This window comes from Myotis myotis, unplaced genomic scaffold (assembly GCF_014108235.1).
Source record: "Myotis myotis isolate mMyoMyo1 unplaced genomic scaffold, mMyoMyo1.p scaffold_m19_p_1, whole genome shotgun sequence".
NCBI lineage: Eukaryota > Metazoa > Chordata > Mammalia > Chiroptera > Vespertilionidae > Myotis > Myotis myotis.
Window position 1 is genome coordinate 192202494 of NW_023416313.1, and position 22914 is coordinate 192225407.

Consider the following 22914-nt stretch of genomic DNA (forward strand, 5'->3'; position numbering starts at 1 on the left):
TCATTTTAATCAACATTTATTAACATGACAGATATGTTGCTATGCCCATGGATTCTTTTCTTTGCTCTGTAAGTACACTTAGGAAACTAAAAGACATGAACTGGAGGCAGGGTAAGGGTGTAGATTTTCTTCAAGTATTTTCTTCAAGTGGTAAATTAGGCTCATACTGTGGAAGAAAATTATACTTGTTTTATATGAATCCAGAAGGTAAAATGGCAACAAATAGCAAGAAGTTATGAAGAGACAGTTAAATTCAAAATAAAAAATAACTTTCTAACAGAAACTTTATAGATGCAATGGACTGTCTTGGGGCCCATGCAGATGCATGGTAATGTACTGTGTGAAGATTTCAAGCCACAGGTGGACAGTTGCACCTAAGTAGGTTTAAGAGCCCTTTCAATGTGGAATGACATCACTCTAGTGTTTATTTTAATTTTTTATTTTCCTTAACAGATAATATATTGTCACCATTATTTTTAATGGAAGATGATTGAATGTGAAAATCTAAACCAAGAAGAAATAATTAAAGAACTGGTGAGTGAGGGTCAAATTTGTTTCCAACCATATCTGCAAGAATATTAAATGGAATACTTTACACTACATTCTGGAGTTTACCTAGAGATTTCTTCTACAGCGTGACCTTTGGAATCAGAGAGAAATTATACATATGGTACAACATTCCTTCTTGTGAGAATAAAACATGGCATCAGTGCAATTGACAGTTTATCATTTTTAATGGCAAAAACACATTTTTATTATTTTAAATAGGTAATAACCCAGTTTCTTTTTTGAAAACAGTGTTTATGCAATGGTTTATCTTATGAGATGGTTGTACAAGAAGGATCAGATACTTCAAAACTGGAGATGTTTTTCTCAGGGTATCCCTGTATAGTTGGATTATCATTATTTCCTAATTTAACAAGTCTCACAATCGTTGCGCAAGACATAAAAGAAATTTCAGGATTAGAGACTTGTTTACAACTCAAAGAACTTTGGATTGCTGAATGCTATTTAGAGGTAAGTCTAAACATTTCATTTTACATGAAATATTTTATACTGAATTCTGCGGCTTTGGAAAAATAATTCATTGGAATATGTGCTTGAGACATGGATCAAAACAGATGAGTGAGGGGGAAAAAGAGACCATACATGATAAATTGCAATAATACCCGTTATCCAGTAAAAGAAAACAAAACACAAAACAGATAAATGGGCAAAAGATAGAAATAGATTTATACATGGGAAAAACTAGAAATAAAGAATTAAAACATAGACATATCTACTTTTTAGTAACCAAATCAGACCAAATAATACCCAGTATTGCTTAGGAATTAAATCAGTTCACTTAGATACTATTGGTAGTGTGAAAATTATAACATTTATATTGAAAAGCAATATTGCAAAATGTGTGAAGAGCCAAACAAAGGTACATACTATTTGACTCAGAAATCCCTATTCTAAGATTTTTGTCCAAGAGAAGTAATTCAGCAGCAGAAAACAACTGTATTCATGAAGTTATTTATTGCACTATTATTTATAATAGCTAAAATTTTGAAATATAAATATGCCACATATAGGGTTACTTTAAAGAAAATGATTATAAACTTCCTGAAATATTTTGTAATTATTAAATATTTTCATATTTGAAAATTATTAAATATTTGACAATTATGGAAACATTTTAGATAGTCTTAAGTTTAACAAAACACTAATCTGTAGAGATATTATGATTATAACCATATACAATTAGGTGCAGAGTTGATTTAAATAAAAAGAGAATATAAAATTGAAAATAGTTGTACATGGATACAGAAGTTATATGTTTTTCCTTTAAAAAACTTAGCCCTGGCCGGTATGGCTCAGTTGTTTGGAGCATTGTCCCGTACACCAAAATGTCATGGGTTCAGTTCCCAGTCAGGGCACATACCTAGGTTGTGGGTTCAATCGGGGTGTGTTGGGGAGGCAACCAATTTATGTTTTCTCTCCCTCCCTCTAAAAAAATCAATGAACAAGTCCTTGGGTGAGGATTTAAAAAAATTAGTTAATTTTGCTGGATATTTATTTTGCAATAAAATTTGACTTTTAAAAGAAAATGTACTTGATATGTACTTTATTATAAGGATTATGGTAAAATATAAGCTAACACTACTCAGTCTGCTCTTTTTTTTTAACAGAAAATTGAAGGTCTTCGAGAATGTAAAAATTTAGAAAAACTGTATTTATATTATAATAAAATTTCTAAAATAGAAAGTTTAGAGAAATTATTGAAACTGGAGGTTCTTTGGCTGAACCACAATACAATTAAGAATATTGAGGTAAGATAATTTCACTGTATATGTAAAATTAATTACTACTATGGAGTTTAAACCAGAATGTCCAAGATCTTATTATGCTTAAGAGCCAAAATACTTATAATTAGTTTAATTATTGTTGTTAAGAAGAACTAACAAAGAGAACTTCATCTACATTATTTTCTTTTTTTTTTTTTTTATTATTAGTTAAGGTATTACAAATGTGTCCTCATCCCCCCCATTAACCCCCAACCTCCCCCACACACACAAACTCATGCTCCCATCCCCCTGTTGTCCATGTCCATTGGTTTGGCTTATATACATGTATACAAGTCCTTCGGTTGATCTCTTCCCCTTACCCCCGCCCTCCCCTACTTTCCTTCTGGGGATTGATAGCCTGATTGCTGTTTCTCAGTCTTTGGGTCTGTACATTATTTTCTTTACTCCTCCCACAAAGCCTGAAAGGTAAAGTGTTATTTCCTCTTTGGAGGTTTTTTTAAAAAAAAGAGATTTAAAGAAGTTTTATATATTACTTGCCTAAGATTATAAGCACACTTTGTGTGATGTGCTCTTTTTCCCTATTCCCCTTTCTCTTCCTCATTTCCTCTCCATTTCCCTGTTCCCTCCTCCAATAACTCTCTCCAGGTGCCAGAGAAACACAGATGGCTTCATTGAGGCTCCCACTTACTTCTGTGCTCAATGCTCAGAACACCCGGAGAACTACCAGATTGATCAGATGGTTTATAAGTATAGATTTTAATGATTCTCCTAAATTATATACTGTCTAAATTTTTAGGGCTTGCAAACTTTGAAGAACTTAAATGATCTCAACCTTGCTGGAAATCTAATAAGCAGCATTGGTATGTACTGTTTCATTTGGAATGTAAGGTAATCTATATATATAAAAGCCTAAGCAACCGTCCTACCGGTAGCTATGATGAACACTGACCACCAGGGGGCAGATGCTCAACGCAGGAGCTGCTGAGCTGCGGTGACTTGGCAGCTGCATTTCTCGGGTGACGCACCCAGAATCAGAGAGGAGGGAGCCCAATTCCAGGGTGCGTCACCCAAGAACCAACCTCTCGCAATCCAGGACCCCTCGGGGGATGTCAGAGAGCCGGTTTCGGCCCAATCCCTGCAGGCCAAGCCAAGGGATCCCACTGGTGCATGAATCCATGCACCAGGCCTCTAGTGGTACAATAATATTTTATCAGTATAAAAAGTAGATTTCTTTCTTTTAGACCTTTGTGCATGATATCTTTGCAAAGCATTTCTGAATCTATGATTCTAAATCAGAGGTTAATAATTATAGTGTTGTTGTTTATCTTATTGACCTGCAAGAAATGATGCCCATATACAATTCAGAAATAAGACAGGATATGAATAGGAGGTAAAACAAGAAATTTAATTTTTCTTTCATCTTGCTTTTTTAAATTAAAGGTCGATGTCTTGATCCCAATGAACAACTGGAAAAATTAAACCTTTCTGGTAATCAAATATGTTCTTTCAAGGTATGTTTCAGTGGAATGAATTTTCATTTACCAACCTGGATCATGAACCATCTTATTGCAGAAAATGGACTAAATAGCCAGCCCCCTTTTAAAAAATAACTTGATCATGTTGGACTATCCAGTGCTCCTGAGAATTTTAGAGTTAGTTGACTAAATTGACCATAATGATCTGACACTATTAAAACCAAACAAATAATTACTTGGCTTTTAAGATACTAATTTCTATTCGTTTCCCCCTGGTCTTTCTAGCTATACCTCTTCTGGTTACTTATCCTTTCATAACATCTAAAAAATGAACTGCCCCAGGTCAGTCCCAGGGTCTTGTCTTATTGCTGTCTGCATTCACTCTGTAAATAATCTCATCATGTCTAAGACTTTAAATGCCTTTTATCCACTAATGCCTCCTAGGTTGGCATCTCTACTTTCCCTAACAACTCCCCAAACTATAGATATCACCTGTGCTGACTCAAACTGACTTCCCCTCCACTGAACCTTCTTCTTCTGCAGCTTTCTCTGCCTCTCTAAAGAGATCTTCATTCTTCTAGGAACATAAGCCAAATACTAGTACCTACTGTCCTTTTGACCCCCTATTCCTTCAACTCCATTCAATCCATCAGCAAATTCTGTTGGCTCCACCTTCTGAATATGTCCAGAGTCTGACCTTTTTTTTTTTTTTTACCACCTGTATCACTACGGACCTAGTTTAAGACACCATCATCCCTAACATTCATTATTGGGAAGAAAAAAAAAAAGCCTCCAACAGGTCTCCCTGTGTTAACCCTTTTGCTATGATGTCTGTTCTCCACACAGCAGTCCATTCCTTTAAAAACATGTCAGATCAAATCACTCTTCTGCTCAAAACCCTCCCCTGACTTCTCTCATCTCTTTCAGAGTAAAAGCCATTAATCAGTGGTTACACTGTCCCACAAGACACTAAATAATCTAGTCCCCCAACTGTCTCTCTGACCACTCTCCCCTTTGCTTACTCCTCTCCAGCCATTCTGATCTCCTCACTGTTCCTTGCACATACTCACCTTAGGGCCTTAGCACTTGCTGGGATAGTCTTCCCCATATATTTTCATTGCTCATTTCCTCATTTCTTCCAGGACTTTGGTCAAACATTATATTCTTCATGATGTCTTTCCTGCACAATTTAGATAAAATATCAACAGCCCCTACTCTACTGCCCTCCCCATCCTGAAGCACTCCCATATCTCTTTCCCTGTTTTATTTTTTGTCTTGGCGCTGATCCACATCCCTTACTAGAATACAAGCTTCATGAATACAGAAACTTCACCTGTTTTGTTCACTGCTATCTTCGCAAGCCTAAAACAGTACTTGACATGTAATAAATCTTAACAAACATTTGTCAAGCACTCAAATGAAAGAGAAAAAAAAAACATAAAAAGATTTTATGCTTATGGCACATAATGTGGGTGGAAACATGACATTCATAATTTTGACAGTGTCAGATTGAAGGTGCATATTCCAACACTTCCCCTGTACAATACTGAAGAAAGATGAGCAAATTTACTATAGAAATAGTTTTGAATTGATCAGTACTGAAATAGACATTTTTTTTACTCAGAGAAGAATATAGGACACCAAAAAGCTATGGACTGAGGCAGAATGTTATAAGCACCTTAAAAAGAAATTTAAGCACAATTTTATCTTCTTGGTCAAAATCAAGAGGGAATATTTGATGTGGTCACACCTTAAAGGGTTGACAGGATTTCGACAGGCGTTGTGGGCAGATCTTCCAGGCAGTGGCAGGCAGGCATTCTAAGATGGGGAGAACAATATGCACAAAGGCATGGAGGTCAGAAATCAAAGGGTGTATTTGATCAGAGGAAGCTATGAAAGAGAAATCCAGAATGCCGTGGGAGGTAATGTCTAAGCTACCAAAACTAGGAGTTACCTAAGGAATGCGCATTCCGTACAAATTTGTGAAATGGCCTAAGTGGTGGAAAGGGATATAGCAAATTCAAGAAACTAAAAATCCTGTGTGGCTGGAACAGAGTGAGGGAGAGAATCATGAGTTGAGGCTGAAGAAGATGAGGCAGAATGCTGGGAGGAGAAGGGATTGCCCTGCCAAGAAGCCAGATGGAGGGTTATCTTGTGCTGGCTAGCTGTGGCGGCCTCATGTGGCCAAAAGCATGGGCTTCCCAGGCGGAAAGATCTGTCAGTTCTGGCCCTGCCACAAACCAGACGCAGTGGTAACATGAAGTTTAAGTGAAATGATAATGTAAAGATCTCAATAGTAGACACTCAATAGATATGCTAATTTATTATTATATCACTTTATGTTAACCTATTCTCTTTCAATCTGGGGAGAAAATAGGGTTGTTGTGAAAATTTGTTGTATGGCATAATATTAAAAAGGCTCCCTATAATAATGATGGCTATTTATTATAAAAGCATTGAACATGATTCACAGCAACTTTTGCTAGTCTCAGCTTAAGAATATTCTTGAAACACTGTTATTTTGAGTTTTTATCGCTAATCTTTCCATTCACCCTAAAAAATACTATCCTGGTAATGATGGAATAACTTCTGTGCCACTTTCCATCTACACCAGGTAGCGCAACACTGATTTTCAGTGATGAAATGACTTCAATATCATCTGCCTTTTGAGTGTGGGGGGGTGGGGCGAGCGGGGGGGGGGGGGTGGCGGTCCTGTGTAAGATTTCAGAGTTCACAGTCTCCTAGCCCAGACTGATGGTCAAATGCAACATGGCCACCCATAAATTAAAGAGGGTCTTTACTTACAAGAACGCTCTGAGATTTGCCTCCCTTGTTCCTGCAGAATTACACCAAATAACTATTTGCACAGCTCTGACCAGAAAGTGCCCTTTCAGAGCAGCTCTCCTTAGCGCCACTCCTCTCATGGACCCAGCTCCTGCCTGGAGAGTCAAAGTCTCACTTGTCCAGAGAGAGTTTGGAGACACACAGGCTCCCTGTTACTTTCTTCTCTCACAGCCTGACTTCACTACTTGCTTCCCTGTTCCATTTGTGCTTTATCTTCAGAACTAATGTTTCCTGGTTCTTGCTTTAGCTGTCCCTTAACTCTGATTCTGACGCTTCTACGTAGCATTGCATCCCTTTAAGTCCAATCCCACCATAGCACCCTCCTACCCCAGGAACCACCCTAGTAATGCTATTGTTGAGGAAACTATGAGGATATCTTGGAGGTTGGAAGAAAGTAATAATCATTCAATTCAATTCACATGTTTATTTAGTGCCTACTGTGTCCGAAATGCTGAGTGCTGGGGATGTAAAGTTAAACAGGTCACAAACCCTGCTCTCAAACAGTTTATCTCAGGAATTGCCAGACTTTTTCTGTAAAAGGCCAGGTAGGACATATTTTAGGCTTTGTAGGTCATATGGCCTCTGTAACATGTTCTTTTAAATTATTTTTCCACAACACTTTAAAAATGTAATCACCGTTCTTAGGGCCAAAGTCCATATAGACCCTTGGCTTATAGAGTTATGGATGAACAAGCAATTGGCAGTAGGGTGTGAAATTCTAAAGCAAAGGTAAGCCAGTGGCTAAGAGTTCATAGGAGGAGCATCTTACCCCACGCTTGGGGTGATGAAACAGGGCTCCTAGAGAAGAAGAATTTTAGGTTAAGTCTTGACAGATTAAGAGGTTAAATTGGGGTGAAGTCCAATCCATTCAAAAGCAACAGCCTGAGTGAGAGTCTAAAGATAAGGTAGGGTCTGATACATTATGAAATTTCTAGTTTTTCAGTACGTGGCTAAAGCATAAAATGTCAGGGTTTAAATTGAAAGAAAGAAGACTGAAGGGGGAAGCAAGGGCCAGATGCCAAATAACACAGGTGGAAAGATGGCTGAAACTTTAGGATAAAAGATGTTAAGGAGAAACAGTCTGGAAGTGCATTATCAACCCCTCTGCCTCCATACGTTGTGAGAAAAATGAGGCCTTAGGAGAAAGCTAGGTTTCAGATGTCCTTAATAGGTAGAAAAGGCATTTACAGGAAAAAAAAATTAACAACTAAAAATCAGGAATTTAATGGTGACTGTAATAGAGCCAGGGCCCCCTAGCCTTTGATGAGAAGAGCCCATCTGCAGGCCAAGGAAATGGCGAGCTGTGTGCCGAGGTGGTAAGTGTGGGGAATGCTGGTGAAGGGAGTAGGAGACCCACAGGCACAAGGGGGCGGTGTTACACAGGAGCTGCGCACAGAGGAAACCTCTTACTGAATAAATGTGCTCAAGTGACTGGCTCCGGGTGAAATACACGATTTAGTAAATATTCTTTGGCCTTTTTTAGAAAGTACAATTTACACGCATAGTTACATAGAGTCTGCTATTTAATTATCGATGACCTACATATATTTAGCGTGGTTTTCATTAGACAAGAACATTGTATCCATCGAAATCACTTTAGCATATTTAAGCAGATAATTAGAATGCATTACATTACAGTATAGTGACCTTGAGTGTTCAGAAGCCTCCTTTAGAAATGGACAGTTGCAATTAATTAAACATTATTACTGCTGCTGTTTTAGGACCTTACCAACTTAACCAGGCTTCGGCGCTTAAAGGATTTATGTCTGAATGATCCTCAATATAAAACCAACCCGGTTTGTCTGCTGTGTAATTATTCCACACATGTACTGTACCACTTGCCTTGCCTTCAAAGACTTGACACATATGATGTGTCAGCAAAGCCAATCAAGGAACTGGCAGATGTAAGTGCATCCCTAATGGGGTATCTGTGACTTAAGTTTAATTAACTCCTTCTTTCTGGCTGTGTCCACATATGGCGGGTAGTATTATCTTGTCAGTTCTTGTCACCAATTCTACTTTTGCCCCAGTGAGCTGGCTTTTTCACACCAATATAGACCATTAATAAAATTAGTGTTAAGACCTCAATTTTGATGACAGTACTGAAAGGTAAAATAATAATAAACATTTTAATTTATACAAAAATAAAAGGTAATCTGAAAAATTATCGTCACTGTTAAGAATAATTGCCCTAGTGCTATATGTACACAAACATTAATAAAGCCTAAATAAAGTAGAAATGAATCAAGTAACTTCCTCTCATTTGAAATTTTATGTATAAAAATGAGAAAAAAATCCATGGTGGATGGTAGTATGCTAGGATAGGTCAATTTTAATCTAATTAAAGATGATTTGGGGAACCACCTACACTGCCAAAATCTTGACGATCTCTGAAATCTTGAAGAGAAACTATTCCGGGGCTGCCGCTGATGGTGAACCTCCCAGGAGAGGGTCTACTTTGATGTGCTTCTAAAGCAGTGGTTCTCAACCTTCTGGCCCTTTAAATACAGTTCCTCATGTTGTGACCCAACCATAAAATTATTTTCGTTGCTACTTCATAACTGTAATGTTGCTACTGTTGTGAATCATAATGTAAATATCTGATATGCAGGATGGTCTTGGGCGACCCCTGTGAAAGGGTCATTCTACCGCCAAAGGGGTCGCGACCCAAGGTTGAGAACCGCTGTTCTCAAGGGTCTGTAATTCAGAATAGAGTGCATAGGGAGTCACCATGCTTATTAATAGTCTTTCCACATTATATTTCTACCTCTCCCTGCCACATTTGTTCATTAAATTAACCATCCAATACATAGTTTTGGGGTATGTAGAATGTGCCAACCATGTGGATGCCCTCACATATGCCCCTCCCATTATTTGCTGTGGCTCATCCATCATCTCAAATAGATAATGTTTTTATTCTTTTTTTTTTTAAAATACATTTTATTGATTTTTTACAGAGAGGAAGAGAGAGAGATAGAGAGTTAGAAACATCGATGAGAGAGAAACATCGATCAGCCGCCTCCTGCACACCCCCTACTGGGGATGTGCCCGCAACCCAGGTACATGCCCTTGACCGGAATCGAACCTGGGACCTTTCAGTCCGCAGGCCGACGCTCTATCCACTGAGCCAAACCGGTTTCGGCAATGTTTTTATTCTTTTATCGTAACTTCTTTCTCTTCTCTTTCTAGTCCGTGATTTTATTCTAAAATTTCATTCTCTCCCCTCCCCCCCGAAACTGGGATTATCATCCTTCCCATCCCCATCTGAGAAATAAATTGTCTTACAATATTAAGCAAAGGGCTAGAGTTCTTGTCTATTAGCAGATGTTTGGAATCATTGAAGGGCCAAGGAGGAATGCCTTCTCTAACAATGTTAAGTCTAAAATAACAGCAAAGCTTTGCAGTAAAAACTATGTTTTTACATCAGGCTATAGTTTGACATCAGGCTGTTACTGCAAAGGTGAGCAGAGTGAATATTATTCATGATATTACTTGGCTGGTTCATTCATCTAACAAATTGCATTCCAGGCACAATTTAAGGCACTAGAGACATACAGTGACCTAAGCAGGCAAAATCCCTGCTTTCTTGGAGCTCTACTGAGAGCAAACGGATAATAAGCAACTAAATAAGGAACCAAGTAGTGCATCAGATGGTGACAAACGCTATGGAGAAAATAAACAAGGGTGAAGAAAACAGGACTGTTGGTAGGGGCAGAAGACAGGGTGTTGACTATCTTATATAGAATTGTTGGGGAAGGATGTGCAGCTAAGGTGACATTTGAGCAGAGATTGGAAGGAAGTAAGAAAGCAAGCTGTTCAGGGATCAGCAAATGTAAAGACCTTGATGCAGAAGCATGCCTCATATTTAAAGAACAACAGAGGCTAGTGTGGCTGGAGAAAGTGAGGATGAGAGAAGTAAGAGATAAAGACAGGAGTGGTGGGGAGCAGATCATGGGAGACTAGAATGTTGGCTTTTACAATGAGTGAGATGGGCGCCACTGGAAAATTTTAAGCAGAGGGATGACGAGATGACATGTTTTAAAGGGACCCTTTTGGATAATGGATTAACAATACAGAATTAGAGGGGGAAATGTGAAAGCAGAGAGACCAGTGAAATTCCAACAACGTGGATCAGAGATGTTGATGGTTTGATACAGGGTTTTAGTAGAGGTGGTGGTGAAAAGTAGTCAGATTTGGGTAGTAGAAGGTAGGACTCATCTGGATTTGCTGATAGATTGGATGTGAAGTACAGAGAAAAGTAGTACAAAATAAGTCCAAGTTATTGGCCCAAACAACTGAGAGAGGGGAGGAAATTGCTATTTCATGAAACGAGGACGAGTATGGGAGGAGTAGGTTTAGAAGGAAGAATTATGGTTTAATTTTAAGCTTATAAATTTTGAATAACCTTTTGCACATCCAAGGAGTATATCCAATAAATAGCTGGATATATGAGTCTGCTCTTTTATAGAATTGCCTGCATTGGATTAGATTGATAATTTAGTAATTTTCTCACTTTAAATAAAATGAGTTCACTTCAGCGGTTCTCAACCTGTGGGTCGCGATCCCTTTGGGATTGAATGACCCTTTCACAGGGGTCGCCTAAGACCATGGGAAAACACTTATATAATTATGTATTGTTTTGTGATTAATCACTATGCTTTAATTATTTTCAATTTGTAACAATGAAATCGGGGGTCACAACAACATGAGGAACTGTTTTAAAGGGTCGCAGCATTAGGAAGGTTGAGAACCACTGACTTAGAGCATCCTTTTATAGATTTGGAAAAAAAAAAAAAAAAAAAAAACCCTACATGAAATTCTATTCTTAGCCATGCTTTTAAAAATGAATTAATATTACATTTGCTTTTAATTATTTTTAATTTCCTTACTTTCTCCATAAGTTAATCAGATAGAAAAAATGTAGTTATATATTTACTTTAGTAAATGATACTATCTTTAGATAAATGATACTATTTTATAAATTAAATTCTATCTCTTTATGATGTTATCTTGGAAGTAAATGTGAATATGCCTCACATTTAAAATATCATCCACAAGGAAAAATCTTTGGAATTTTATATTTTGCTTATCAAGTTTAAATATAGGACTCTGTGTAGTCATTATCATTTCAACATCATCATTATTAGTAACTGAACATGCATATCTTTCAAATTGTTATTTAGAACATATTGCACTCATAATATACTGCTAATAATTACCTATAATGTCTTTTATTTCAGTTAATCTTTTCCTTTTTTCTCACTTTTAGACCACAGCTATGAAAAAGATAATGTATTACAATATGCGTATAAAAACTGTTCAGCGGCATCTTCACGAAGACCTTGAAAAACTGGCTGATCGAAAATGTAAATTACAGAAGTTGCCAGAAGAACGAATAAAACTCTTCAGCTTTGTGAAAAAAAATGTAAGATATACTGCTGTAAAATTTCAGTGGCCACATCTGAAAGGAAACTGGTGGATAAGATAGCCTTATATTTTCATTTTATGTATATATACACATATATAATGTTATTTTAATTAATATTGAATTTCAAGTCAAGCTTATTCCCCAAAATGTATTCATTCCAGGTGTTTTTATTAAGCTTCATTCTGTGCTTATAAATATATAGTTCAAAAAAGGTATAGGCTTAATATATAAAAATTAAAAATTTTTAGTATATAAGAATTTTAAAGTAATTCAATATGATTCAGAGTTATAGAGATATGTTAGACTTATTTTAGCCTCGGTTTTATTAGATACCTTTAGTTTACACTCAAAATTCATTTTCTTATCTAAAAGGATGAAATATCCCTTTACTAATATTCAAGCCATACTTTAGTAGTTATATTGTGTGTACCTTGTTTATTTAGAATAAATTAGGTTTCCTTTACTAAAAGTAGATCCTGAAAAATTAAAAATTATTTCCTCAAAACAGAACTTTGCATATAAAAGAACTATATATTCTTTAAGAATGAGAAAATAATGGGTTATTCAACAAATGGTGTTACAAAACTAGTTGAACTACTTGGGGTGGGGAAGTTGGACCCTTAATTCACATTTTACCAAAGTAAATAACAATGGGAAAAATATTTAAATGTTACTATGAAAAAATTTAAGAATATATAGATGTAACTATCTCAGCCTACCAAATAAAAGAAACACTAGAACTCTCAAAGGAACAGAATATAGATTTGTTTGAAAAAGAAGGTAAAATACCTTTGTACTAAAAAGCATAATTAATGAAAATAAACAACAAATGACAATCTGAAAAAATTGTTTTCAATAAACATGTTAGACAACATGATATCCTTAGTATAAATGTACCCATAAATAAAACAAGAAAAAAGTAAATAGAAAAATTGATCAAAGTACATCAATCTATATATATAAAAGGCTAATATGCTAAGTGTCCAACTGTCTGACCGGTCACTATGATGCGCATTGACCACCAGGGGGCAGACGCTCAACGCAAAAGCTGCCAAGCTGCAGTGACTTGGCAGTGGTGGTTCTTGGGTGATGCACCTGAAACCAGACAGGAGGGAGCCCAATTCCTCGCAGGGCCATGCAATTCCACCTTCATCCGTGGGTTATGTTGTTGCTGGGACACTGTCAGCCCTGAATCTGGTTTACTGCACACTTGCATTTGCATTCCACACTCTGTAAGACAGCAACTTTGCAGAGTGCACCCTTGCACTCTGGGACCCCTCAGGGGATATTGGAGAGCCGGTTTTGGCCCAATCCCCGCAGGCCAGGCCAAGGGACTCCACCTGCCGGAGGGGCCCCAGCTCACTCCCCAGACAGCAGGGAGGGACCGTGGGAGATTGGCTCCAGAGTGTGTCCCGCCCATCTTGCCCAGTCCCACCCCACCGGCCACCTTCTAACTAATTTCTTTTGAATGTGCATGAATCCGTGCACTGGGTCACTAGTTATCTAATAATATGATAATATGCAAATTGGTTGGGATGCCGTCATGTAACGACCAATTAGCAGGGACCTGAGGCTGCTTGGCACCTAGCTGGGGAGGGGTAGCTCAGTCTGCGCCCCCCTGCCCCGGTGCTGGCCCAGGAGACCTCAGGCTGCACCCCCTGCCCCAGCGCCAGGCCGGGGAACCTCATGCCATGCTCCCCGCCCTAACACTGGGCTGGGGGACCTCAGGCACACCCTCTGCCCAGAGGGGCTTGACGGGGGTGAGGCTGACTGGTTCTGGGGCTGGCCAGGTCTGGGTCTCCTGCAATTTTGAAGCATGTGTGGGAGGGCGGGGACTTGACTCTGGGTCCCGCGGCACACCCCAGACTCTGACAGGAGGGAGATTTTCATATACATTTTACTAATTTTCTTTGATCTCTGACACTTTTATTATAGAGAAAGGGCAAATAGCAATATTAAAATATTTTCTCTAATTAATTCCCTTTTAATGTGCACAATTTCGTGTACCAGGCCAGTAGTCATTTTATAAAAGAAGAAATTAAAAATGACTAATAAACATTTGAAAGAACCTCAGACAATTATTAATCTCTGAATGTGAATTAAGATAATGAGCAACCATTTTCACCTGTAAAATAGTCCAAGTATAACACATGATAGTACTCAGCCTGGTGAAGATGAGTGTGAGACTATTACACCACTGATGGGAGTATAATTGGGTCAGATATAGTAACAGCCTAAAAATGCTCAGAGCCTTTGACCCAGTAAATCTACTTCTAACACTCTATTCTGAAGATTTGGATATAGTTCTTTATATAAAGCTATTCATTACTGCACCATTAACAACAACAAAAATTCTGGAAATCACCTAAATATTTAACAAGAGAGGAAGTGTTGAAAATGGACAATATTTTCAAAGCAATTTCTTTGCTTTTCTAACCCTAACCCTAACCCTAACCTTAATCCTAATATTTAAGGCTGTCTTTCACTTAGCTGAAAGAAATTGGCTGACTGAATTTATACCAAAGTTATAATCACATGCTGGCCATGTTTTATGAAGTTTGGTCTATTTATTATCTAGATTTCTACTTTGTTCATTTAAATTAACTACATATTTAATAGAGTCCACTAAAAAATTTGCTATCTGGTACATTGATTTCAACAGTTGGAACGGGAACTGGCTGAACTCAAGGGATCTGGCAAAGGGCAAATTGAAAGACCCAATAACAATCAAGTAACTGAGCTTGAAATATTAAAGAACTCTGAAACTGTCTCAGAAGAGCCAAGCCTTCAGCAGAAGATACAGACCAAACTAAATGCCTTGAATGAAAGAGTAAAATTCTGGAACAAAAAACTAGATGAGTATGTTTAATAAATTATCTAGTTGTTCAAATTTAAAACATGAGAGAATATAATGTTCTGGGCCATCAGTTGATCTCAGTGTCCCCTTCAGGACTGGAAAGAATTATAGTATTAAGTAAAACATGGAATGTGTTTCCTGGTAGAGATTGGCATCATTGGTTCAAAGCTGGCATATAGTTGTTTTTTTAAAAATATGTTTTTATTGATTTTAGAGAGAGGAAGGAAGGGGGTGGGAGGGAAAGATCAATATGAGAGAGAATTATCAATCAGTTGCCTCCCATTCATGCCCCAACTGGGGATTGAACCCACAACCTGGGTTTGTGCCCTGACCAGGAATCGAATCAGCAACCTTTTGGTACATGGGATGATGCTCAGCCAACTCAGCCACACTGGCCAGGGCAAGCTGGCATACAGGTTTTTACAGAGGCCATATTTAATTAGGGACAGTGAACGTCCACTGAGTGGCATTCTGTCACATCACTACTCTAGTGTCTGCAAACTAAAAACATTTATGTGTTTTTTTCAAACTAACTGCTACCAGTGCAAAAGCTCATGGCACGGAGGAGACTGAGCAAAGCACATACACAGTTGCGTGGAATAATGTAGAAACAAATACAGGTAGAATGTTAACTAGAAATATAAAGCAAGAAGACTCAGTAAGTATTGTGATTTTTTTTTTTTAATTTACTAGGGCACCAAGTGTGTTAGTTAGTATGCCCTGTAATAATGCTAACAAAATAATAACTAACATTTATTGAATTCTTATTGTTACTCAGTGCCAAATTCTTTGCCAAGAGCTTCATGTGCATTTTGCATATAATCCTCAAAAAAAGCCTATTCAGGTATCGGTACCATTAATATTGCCATTTTACTGAGAAACTGCAGCATAACAATGTTGTGACTTGTCTAAGATCTGAGAGCAAGTGGTAGAGCCAGGAGAGTCTTTGAACCTTCACTTGTTCTGAGATTAACAAATATTAAGGTGATTTTAGTTGTCAAAAATATAATGTATTTTACATGGTTTAACTATTAACACCACATTGTCTTTATCCATTGACAAAAAGTCTTGTATTTTAACATCAGCTTCTTTAAAAATCAATCATGAATTTCAGTGTTGTGACTTGTAGATCATTTTAATCGCTTGATACATTTTTTTCTTAAATAGAATTGAAACAATTTATCGTACTGAAACAAAGCGAAAGAAGAAAAGTAGTGGGTTATTGATCCCATTTTTGTCAATTGAGTTGGAGACTGTAGGAAATATCCACTTTGAAGAAGGCACTCGATCTGATGAATGGTAAATCTGTTTGAAATTTAGTTATAGCTTTAAAAATAATTCTAAGTGCTTTGGATCATCGATAAAAATATCAACTTATAAAAATGTTAAAATACCCTATTTTCAAAACTGTTCTTATATAGAATATTCATTCATTGAGAATTGACAGTTACCTATTTTACCATCTATACATCTTTCTGTTTATATCATTGCCATGAACTAACCTTGAAAACATCCTAATGGTATTTCGTTGGTCTTTACCCAATTTACCTTACCCCAAAAGAAGAATATAATTTAAAAGTTCACGGTCAAGTATTAATTTTATGTATGTTTATACTGATTATTTCTGGACAGATTATAGTGCTGGATTCTGAATATTGGGTGAGAAGTTAGAACAGAAAAGGAATGGCAAAGCAGGCTTGGCAACCACAGACTACAAACACCAGAGAAGGCTGCCTAAGAAATTTCCTGGAGGCTCCATGATCAAAGTCAACCCAAGCTGTCTAGAGCTAGCTAGAGTCCGGGTGCACATAGACTATACAAGTTAAAGTAAGGCATACACTTGAAAACCAGGAATCCAGATGGCCAGTGTATTTAGACAAAAATAGAGACAGCTGCCAGAAACAGAAGCAGAATCCAGCATCCACAGTTCAGAAACAAGGCCTCCTGGTACACACAAGGAGGTGATTAGGTGACTGTGTTGCCTCAACTAGAGGGTACAACCAAAAAAATAATTATCTTTTTTTTTTTTAAAAAAAAAAAAGCCTTTACAGAAAAGTATCACTAATTATTAGTTTCACATTTCTGTAATCAATTTCTCAAAATTGGGAAACCCATGAAATAGCCAAAGATTGCCCTAGAACTCTAGGGGCAGACTGCACACTTGGGTGTGTGGACGGAGACCAAGAAACGCATAGAGCTATCGAATGGACTTGGTACTTCACCCCAGGGGATGCCTTTACTCTCAGTCAGGGTTGAAATGATCTGTGATTCTTTGTGGAATCAAATGCAAAATTTGTACTAATCTTTTAGGGGAAAAAAAGTATGATTGTTAGGGGTTACTTTCAACCAAGCCCCCTGGTTTCTATTAGATGTGGTTCTCAAGAACATTGTGGGTATCTTGGTGGAAAAGTGTGAAAAGCTCTGCCTAAGGAAGATAGAGACCTTTTAAAATCTTTCTTTTCTATCAGTACATCCATTTGCCCAGCAGTTACCAATGGTTGCTTAACCACCATACTTTATTTTTATATGCAAAATATAGAAGGTGTCCATCCCAGTTCCCATGCAAACAAGTAGAGACCTTAATTTTTCAAGTGCAAAACCTGAATGGTGTGTCTTTGCAAGATGCATGAATAATTTTTCAGCCTGTCACTTATATGCACTCAATCTAAACATAATTTTTATATCTGTTTATTTTTAACTTATTATAAAGTAAGCTCTTTATGAAACAGGTAGATTAGTGGAAAAATATGTAAAAGAAATGGCCCATACACACTGTCTGTGTCCATGGGCTGTGCATAAAGTCATTTAGGTTAATATGTCAGCCTGATAGTAAATTAGATACCTTGATGGATTGTGATAAGTGTTAGCAATTGTTTACTTGGTTTTAATAAAAATAACCTTGATCCATTTTAAGGAGAAAATCAAGTATATGTTGGCAGAATTCCAAGGACTGTTTTTCACTTATAGTACACTTCAAACTTGGCCACCTTAGTCCTGATCTTTTATGTATGTTAAGAAATATTGACTAAAGTGCTTTAAATTGCACTGGCTTCTCTTTTATTAATATTTTCAAAGGCAGTGATTTAGCCCATGAACTGGAATAGAGCTAGAGCTCACATATAGGTTTCCCCACTATTTCAAAGAAGAGCATTTCTATGAAACCTTTCATAAACCAAAATGGTGTAAAGTGAAGAAGCAATTACCATTACCTTATTTGGGAAAATTTTTGTGCATTCCCAAACCCCCAAAACAATCCACCAAATCCTACCATTTAATACACAAAACCTAAGATAATACTAACACAGTAAAAACAGGAATGATATGATACACAGCCTATATAAAGTAGAAATAATGTCCAGTACTATGTGGAATAAGAGTAGTGAAAGCAGACATCCCTATCCTGTTCCTGATCTTAAGGGAAAAGCTTTTAGTTCGTGCCCATTGAGTATGATGTTGGCTGTGAGTTGGTCATATATGATCTTTATTCCCACTTTCCTGAGAGATTTTATCTCAAACGGTTGCTGGATTTTATCAAAGCTCTCTCTGCATTTATTGAAATGATCTTGTGGTTTTTACCCTTCAGATATTAGTCTTAGGGAGAGACCATCCATCAGGAACCTCTGTGATCTTAGTCCACACCCATGCTCAGATCCTGTGCTAGTGAGAACAGACATCTCATAATCAAAGGCAAATATATACCATATAGGATCACTTAATTTCCTTTCAAATTGATCCATTTTTAAATCTCTTAATCTAAATTCTGTTTAAGACAGGACCAGAGCTATTGTGAGTATGGCCAGATGAGGGCAGCAGAGAGAAGCTTCAGTACATTTCCTTAAGCTCTTCACATGGCCCGCCCCTCCTCCTCCTCTCTCATTCTTAATTCAAAACCCTTCTTAAATAGCCCCCACTCCATTCCTTACCCCAAAGCCTCTGTTTCTTCAAAGCACTTATCCGTTTAGAAATGATTTTATTTATGGCTTATTTATTTCTTTGTGCAACCCCCTTGTAATATAGGTTCCATGAGAGCAGGGATCCTGCCTCTTTCACTTCTATATTCCTAGTTATGAAATTATTGCAAGAGTCCCACCGAGAGGTGGCAGTGACTTAGAGTAGTCTAATCTCAGTGGCATTGATAAAATAGGGTCACATTAAGGATGTATTTTAGATGTAGGGCCAAACAGACTTGCTGAGGAGTTGGATACTGATGAGAATGAGAGGAGGCAAGGTTTAGTCCTGATTTTTTTTTAACCTAAGCTAATAGTGGTACCATATACTGAGATGAAAAACACTCAGAAGGAACAGGTTTAGGGGCTGGCATTGGTCAAGTTACGTTTGAGAGGCCTATTACATATGCAAGTGAACATATTAAGTGGGTAGTTGCATATATCTGTTCTGGGTATATCCAATAAGTTGAGTAGAGATAAAGCCTAGAAATAAAACATTGGGATATATATATATCCCCCAAATGTATGCACACTTTAACAGCTGGTAGCTCAATTTTGAAAATGGAATGTATTTTCATAAACACCATTTTATAATTATTCAAAGTATGCATATACATTTTGGGATATATATATATAGTGTTATATATATATATATATATATATATATATATATATATATATAGTGTTATATATATATATATTTATATATTGCCAAAGAAACAGATGAAATTATCTAGGCATGGTGTTCATGGAAACAAGAGGAGAGCCAAAGACTTAGTCCTAGGTCGGTCCAACATTCAAGAGTGTCAGAGGAAAAAGAAGGAGCAAAGAAAACCATGAAGGAGCAGCCAAGAAGCAGCAAGCAAGAAACATGTAGTTTCCCTGAAGCCAAAAGAAAGAGTGTTTCAGAAATGCAGGATTGCTCTACTAATATATCTTTTAGTCAGAATAAATACATAAGGATTAAGAAGAGAACTATTATTTTTATGTTTCAAAGTTTAGCATCTCTTTTATCGATTGAATAAGTGTGCCCAGTTTGAACCAACATAGAGATACTATATGACGATGTATATTTGTGGGGGAAGGGGACATAAAATATGGGCTATAACTATTATCATATGCAACTTCGTGTTCTTCAACATTTTGAGGAAAATCTATTATTTTCTTTGTATATATTCTGTATCCCCACCTAGGTTTAATTCCTGCTATGAATTAATTCTAGCACGTTTTTGTTCATGGGACTTCAGAACATATGGTATTACAGGAGTGAAAGTAAAACGCGTCATCAAAGTTAACAACCGTATTCTGAGACTAAAATTTGAAGATAAATTCCAAACATTTTTGGACAATGAAGAGATACATGATTCAGAGTAAGAAGTTAAATTCCATAAGGAACATTTTTTAAAGTCTGGTTTTATTTTGTAAAAAAATGTCTTTCTGTTTTAAAAGTTTACAATATTGAAAATATAACTTCTTAGTAAATATTTCCTTTCCATGCATCTCCCTTGACTAAGATGACCTAGTTTATCTACCTTTGGGCTCTTTTTGAGACTGAGGGTAAATGGAAGTTTAATAATGACACTGGAACACCTAATATAATTAGGATAATCCTGGGCAGGACATACAATTGTCTTATCTACAGCTAAGCTTTTTTAATATCAGATTTCAATTTTTTCCCCTCTCTATTGTTAAGGAGCCATCGAAAGATGCTGGAATGCCTTTTTTATGTTTTTGATCCTGAAGTTGCATTAAAGAAAAAACATCTGCTACAAATACTTGAAAAAGGATTCAAAGACAATGAAACAAGCAAGGTAAGGAAAAAATGTCATTCAGAACAATGCTCTCTACCTCATGAACAAAGTTTTGGTTAAGCATGTACTTTTTCCTAAATCCTTTTTTAAAAATGTTTTTATTGATTTTGGAGAGGAAGGAAGAAAGAGAGATATAGAAACATCAATAATGAGAGAGAATCATTGATCGGCTGCCTCCTGCACACCCCACTCTGGGGATCAAGCCTGCAACCCAGGCATGTGCCCTGACCAGGAATTGAACCCTGACCTCCTGGTTCATAGGTTGATGCTCAATCACCGAGCTGAGCCATGCCGGCCAGGCAATCATATATATATATATATATTAGAGGCCCGGTGCACACGAAATTCGTGCACTTGGTGGGGGGTCCCTCAGCCTGGCCTGTACCCGCTCACAGTCCGGGAGCCCTCAGGGAATGTCCAACTGATGGCTTGTGGGCCTAAGCCTTCAGTCAGATATCCTTAGTGCTACCACAGAGGTAAGAGGGGCTCCCACCACTACCATTGCACTCGCCAACCATGAGCCTAGCTTCTGGCTGAGCAGCGCTACCCCTGTGGGCATGCACTGACCACCTGGGGCAGCTCCTGCATTGAGCATCTGCCCCCTGGTGGTTAGTGTGCCATTCAGTCGATTTGCATATTAGCCTTTTATTATATAGGACTAGAGACCCGGTGCACAAAAATTTGTGCACTCGGGGGGTGGTCCCTCAGCCCAGCCTGTGCCCTCTTGCAGTCTGGGACCCCTCGGGGGATGACCACCTGCTGGCTTAGGCTGCTCCCCAGGGGATTGGGCCTAAGCTGGCAGTCAGACATCTCTCTGTCAGCCTGGGAGCCCTTGGGGTATGTCCACTTGCCAGCGGGGAGCAGGCCTAAGCTGCAGTCGGACATCCTTAGCGCTGCTGCGGAGGCGGGAGAGGCTCCCGCCACCACCGTTGTGCTGGCAGGCGTCAGCCTGGCTTATGGCTGAGCAGAGCTCCCCCTGTGGGAGTGCACTGACAACCAGGGGGCAGCTCCTGCACTGAGCGTCTGCCCCATGGTGATCAGTGTGTGTCTAGTGACCAGTCATTCCCAGTCGTTCTGCTGTTAGGGTCAATTTGCATATTACCCTTTCATTATATAGGGTAGAGGCCTGGTGCATGGGTGGGGGCCAGCTGGTTTTCCCTTACGGATGTCCTGGATCACGGTGGGGGTCCTGCTGGGGTGCCTGGCCAGCCTGGGTGAGGGGCTGAGGGCCATTTTCAGACTGGCCACACCCCGTTCAGGGTGGGGGTTCCCGCTGGAGTGCCTGGCCAGCCTGGGTGAGGGGCTGAAGGCCGTTTTCAGGCTGGCCACACCCCCTTCAGGGAGCAGGGTCCTGCTGGGGTGCCTGGCCAGCCTGGGTGAGGGGCTGATGGCTGTTTGCAGGATGGCCACAGCCCCTTCAGCGTAGGGGTCCCCATTGGACTGCCTGGCCAGCCTGGATGAGGGATTGATGGCTGTTTGCAGGCTGGCCAAGCCCCCCAGCGGGGACCCTCACCCCATGAGTGTGTGTCCAGCCTGGGTGAGGGGCTGATGGCTGTTTGCAGGCTGGCCACAGCCCCCAGCCACCCTAGCTCCCAGTGGAGGCTGGCAGGAAGCAGGTATCTGGGATTTATTTATCTTCTATAATTGAAACTTTGTTGCCTTGAGTGGAGGCCGCAGCCGGCCAGAGCTGACAGGAAGCTTGGCTTTCTCCATCGCCGGGGCAACCAAGCCTCCTGCTTGCTCCAGCTCCCTGGCTGCCGGCCGCCATCTTGGTTGAGTTAATTTGCATATAGTTGCTCTGATTGGCTGGTGGGTGTGGCTTGGGCATAGTGGCGCTGTGGTCAATTTGCATGTTTCTCTTTTATTAGATTAGATAGAGGCCTGGTGCATGGGTGGGGGCCGGCTGGTTTGCCCTGAAGGGTGTCCCTGATCAGGGTGGGGGTCCCCATTGGGGTGCCTGGCCAGCCTGGGTGAGGGGCTGAGGGCCGTTTTCAGGCTGGCCACACCTGCTTCAGGGAGGCAGGTCCTGCTGGGGTGCCTGGCCAACCTGGGTGAGGGTCTAATGGCTGTGTGCTAGCTCAGGGCCGGCAGGAAGCTTGGCTTCCTCCATCACCCAGGCAACCAAGCCTCCTGCTTGCTCCAGCTCCGTGGCTGCTGGCCACCATCTTGGTTGGGTTAATTTGCATATAGCTGCTCTGATTGGTTTGTGGGCCTGGCTTGTGGGCGTGGCTTGTGACTGTAGCAGAGGTACAGTCAATTTG

General features: G+C 39.0%; 1 protein-coding gene across 1 annotated transcript in view; it reads left to right on the plus strand.

Moving 5' to 3' along the window:
* The first annotated feature begins 486 nt into the window (after window positions 1-486).
* Window positions 487-22914, plus strand: part of LRRC9 (leucine rich repeat containing 9) — a 94737-nt gene continuing 72309 nt past the window's right edge. Inside the window, exons 1-11 of the mRNA XM_036355246.1 lie at window positions 487-534; window positions 799-1017; window positions 2175-2315; window positions 3088-3151; window positions 3732-3802; window positions 8332-8514; window positions 11880-12035; window positions 14701-14897; window positions 16063-16194; window positions 20036-20212; window positions 20536-20653. Coding sequence (XP_036211139.1) covers window positions 487-534; window positions 799-1017; window positions 2175-2315; window positions 3088-3151; window positions 3732-3802; window positions 8332-8514; window positions 11880-12035; window positions 14701-14897; window positions 16063-16194; window positions 20036-20212; window positions 20536-20653 — 1506 coding nt within the window. The remainder of the gene's footprint in view (window positions 535-798; window positions 1018-2174; window positions 2316-3087; window positions 3152-3731; window positions 3803-8331; window positions 8515-11879; window positions 12036-14700; window positions 14898-16062; window positions 16195-20035; window positions 20213-20535; window positions 20654-22914) is intronic.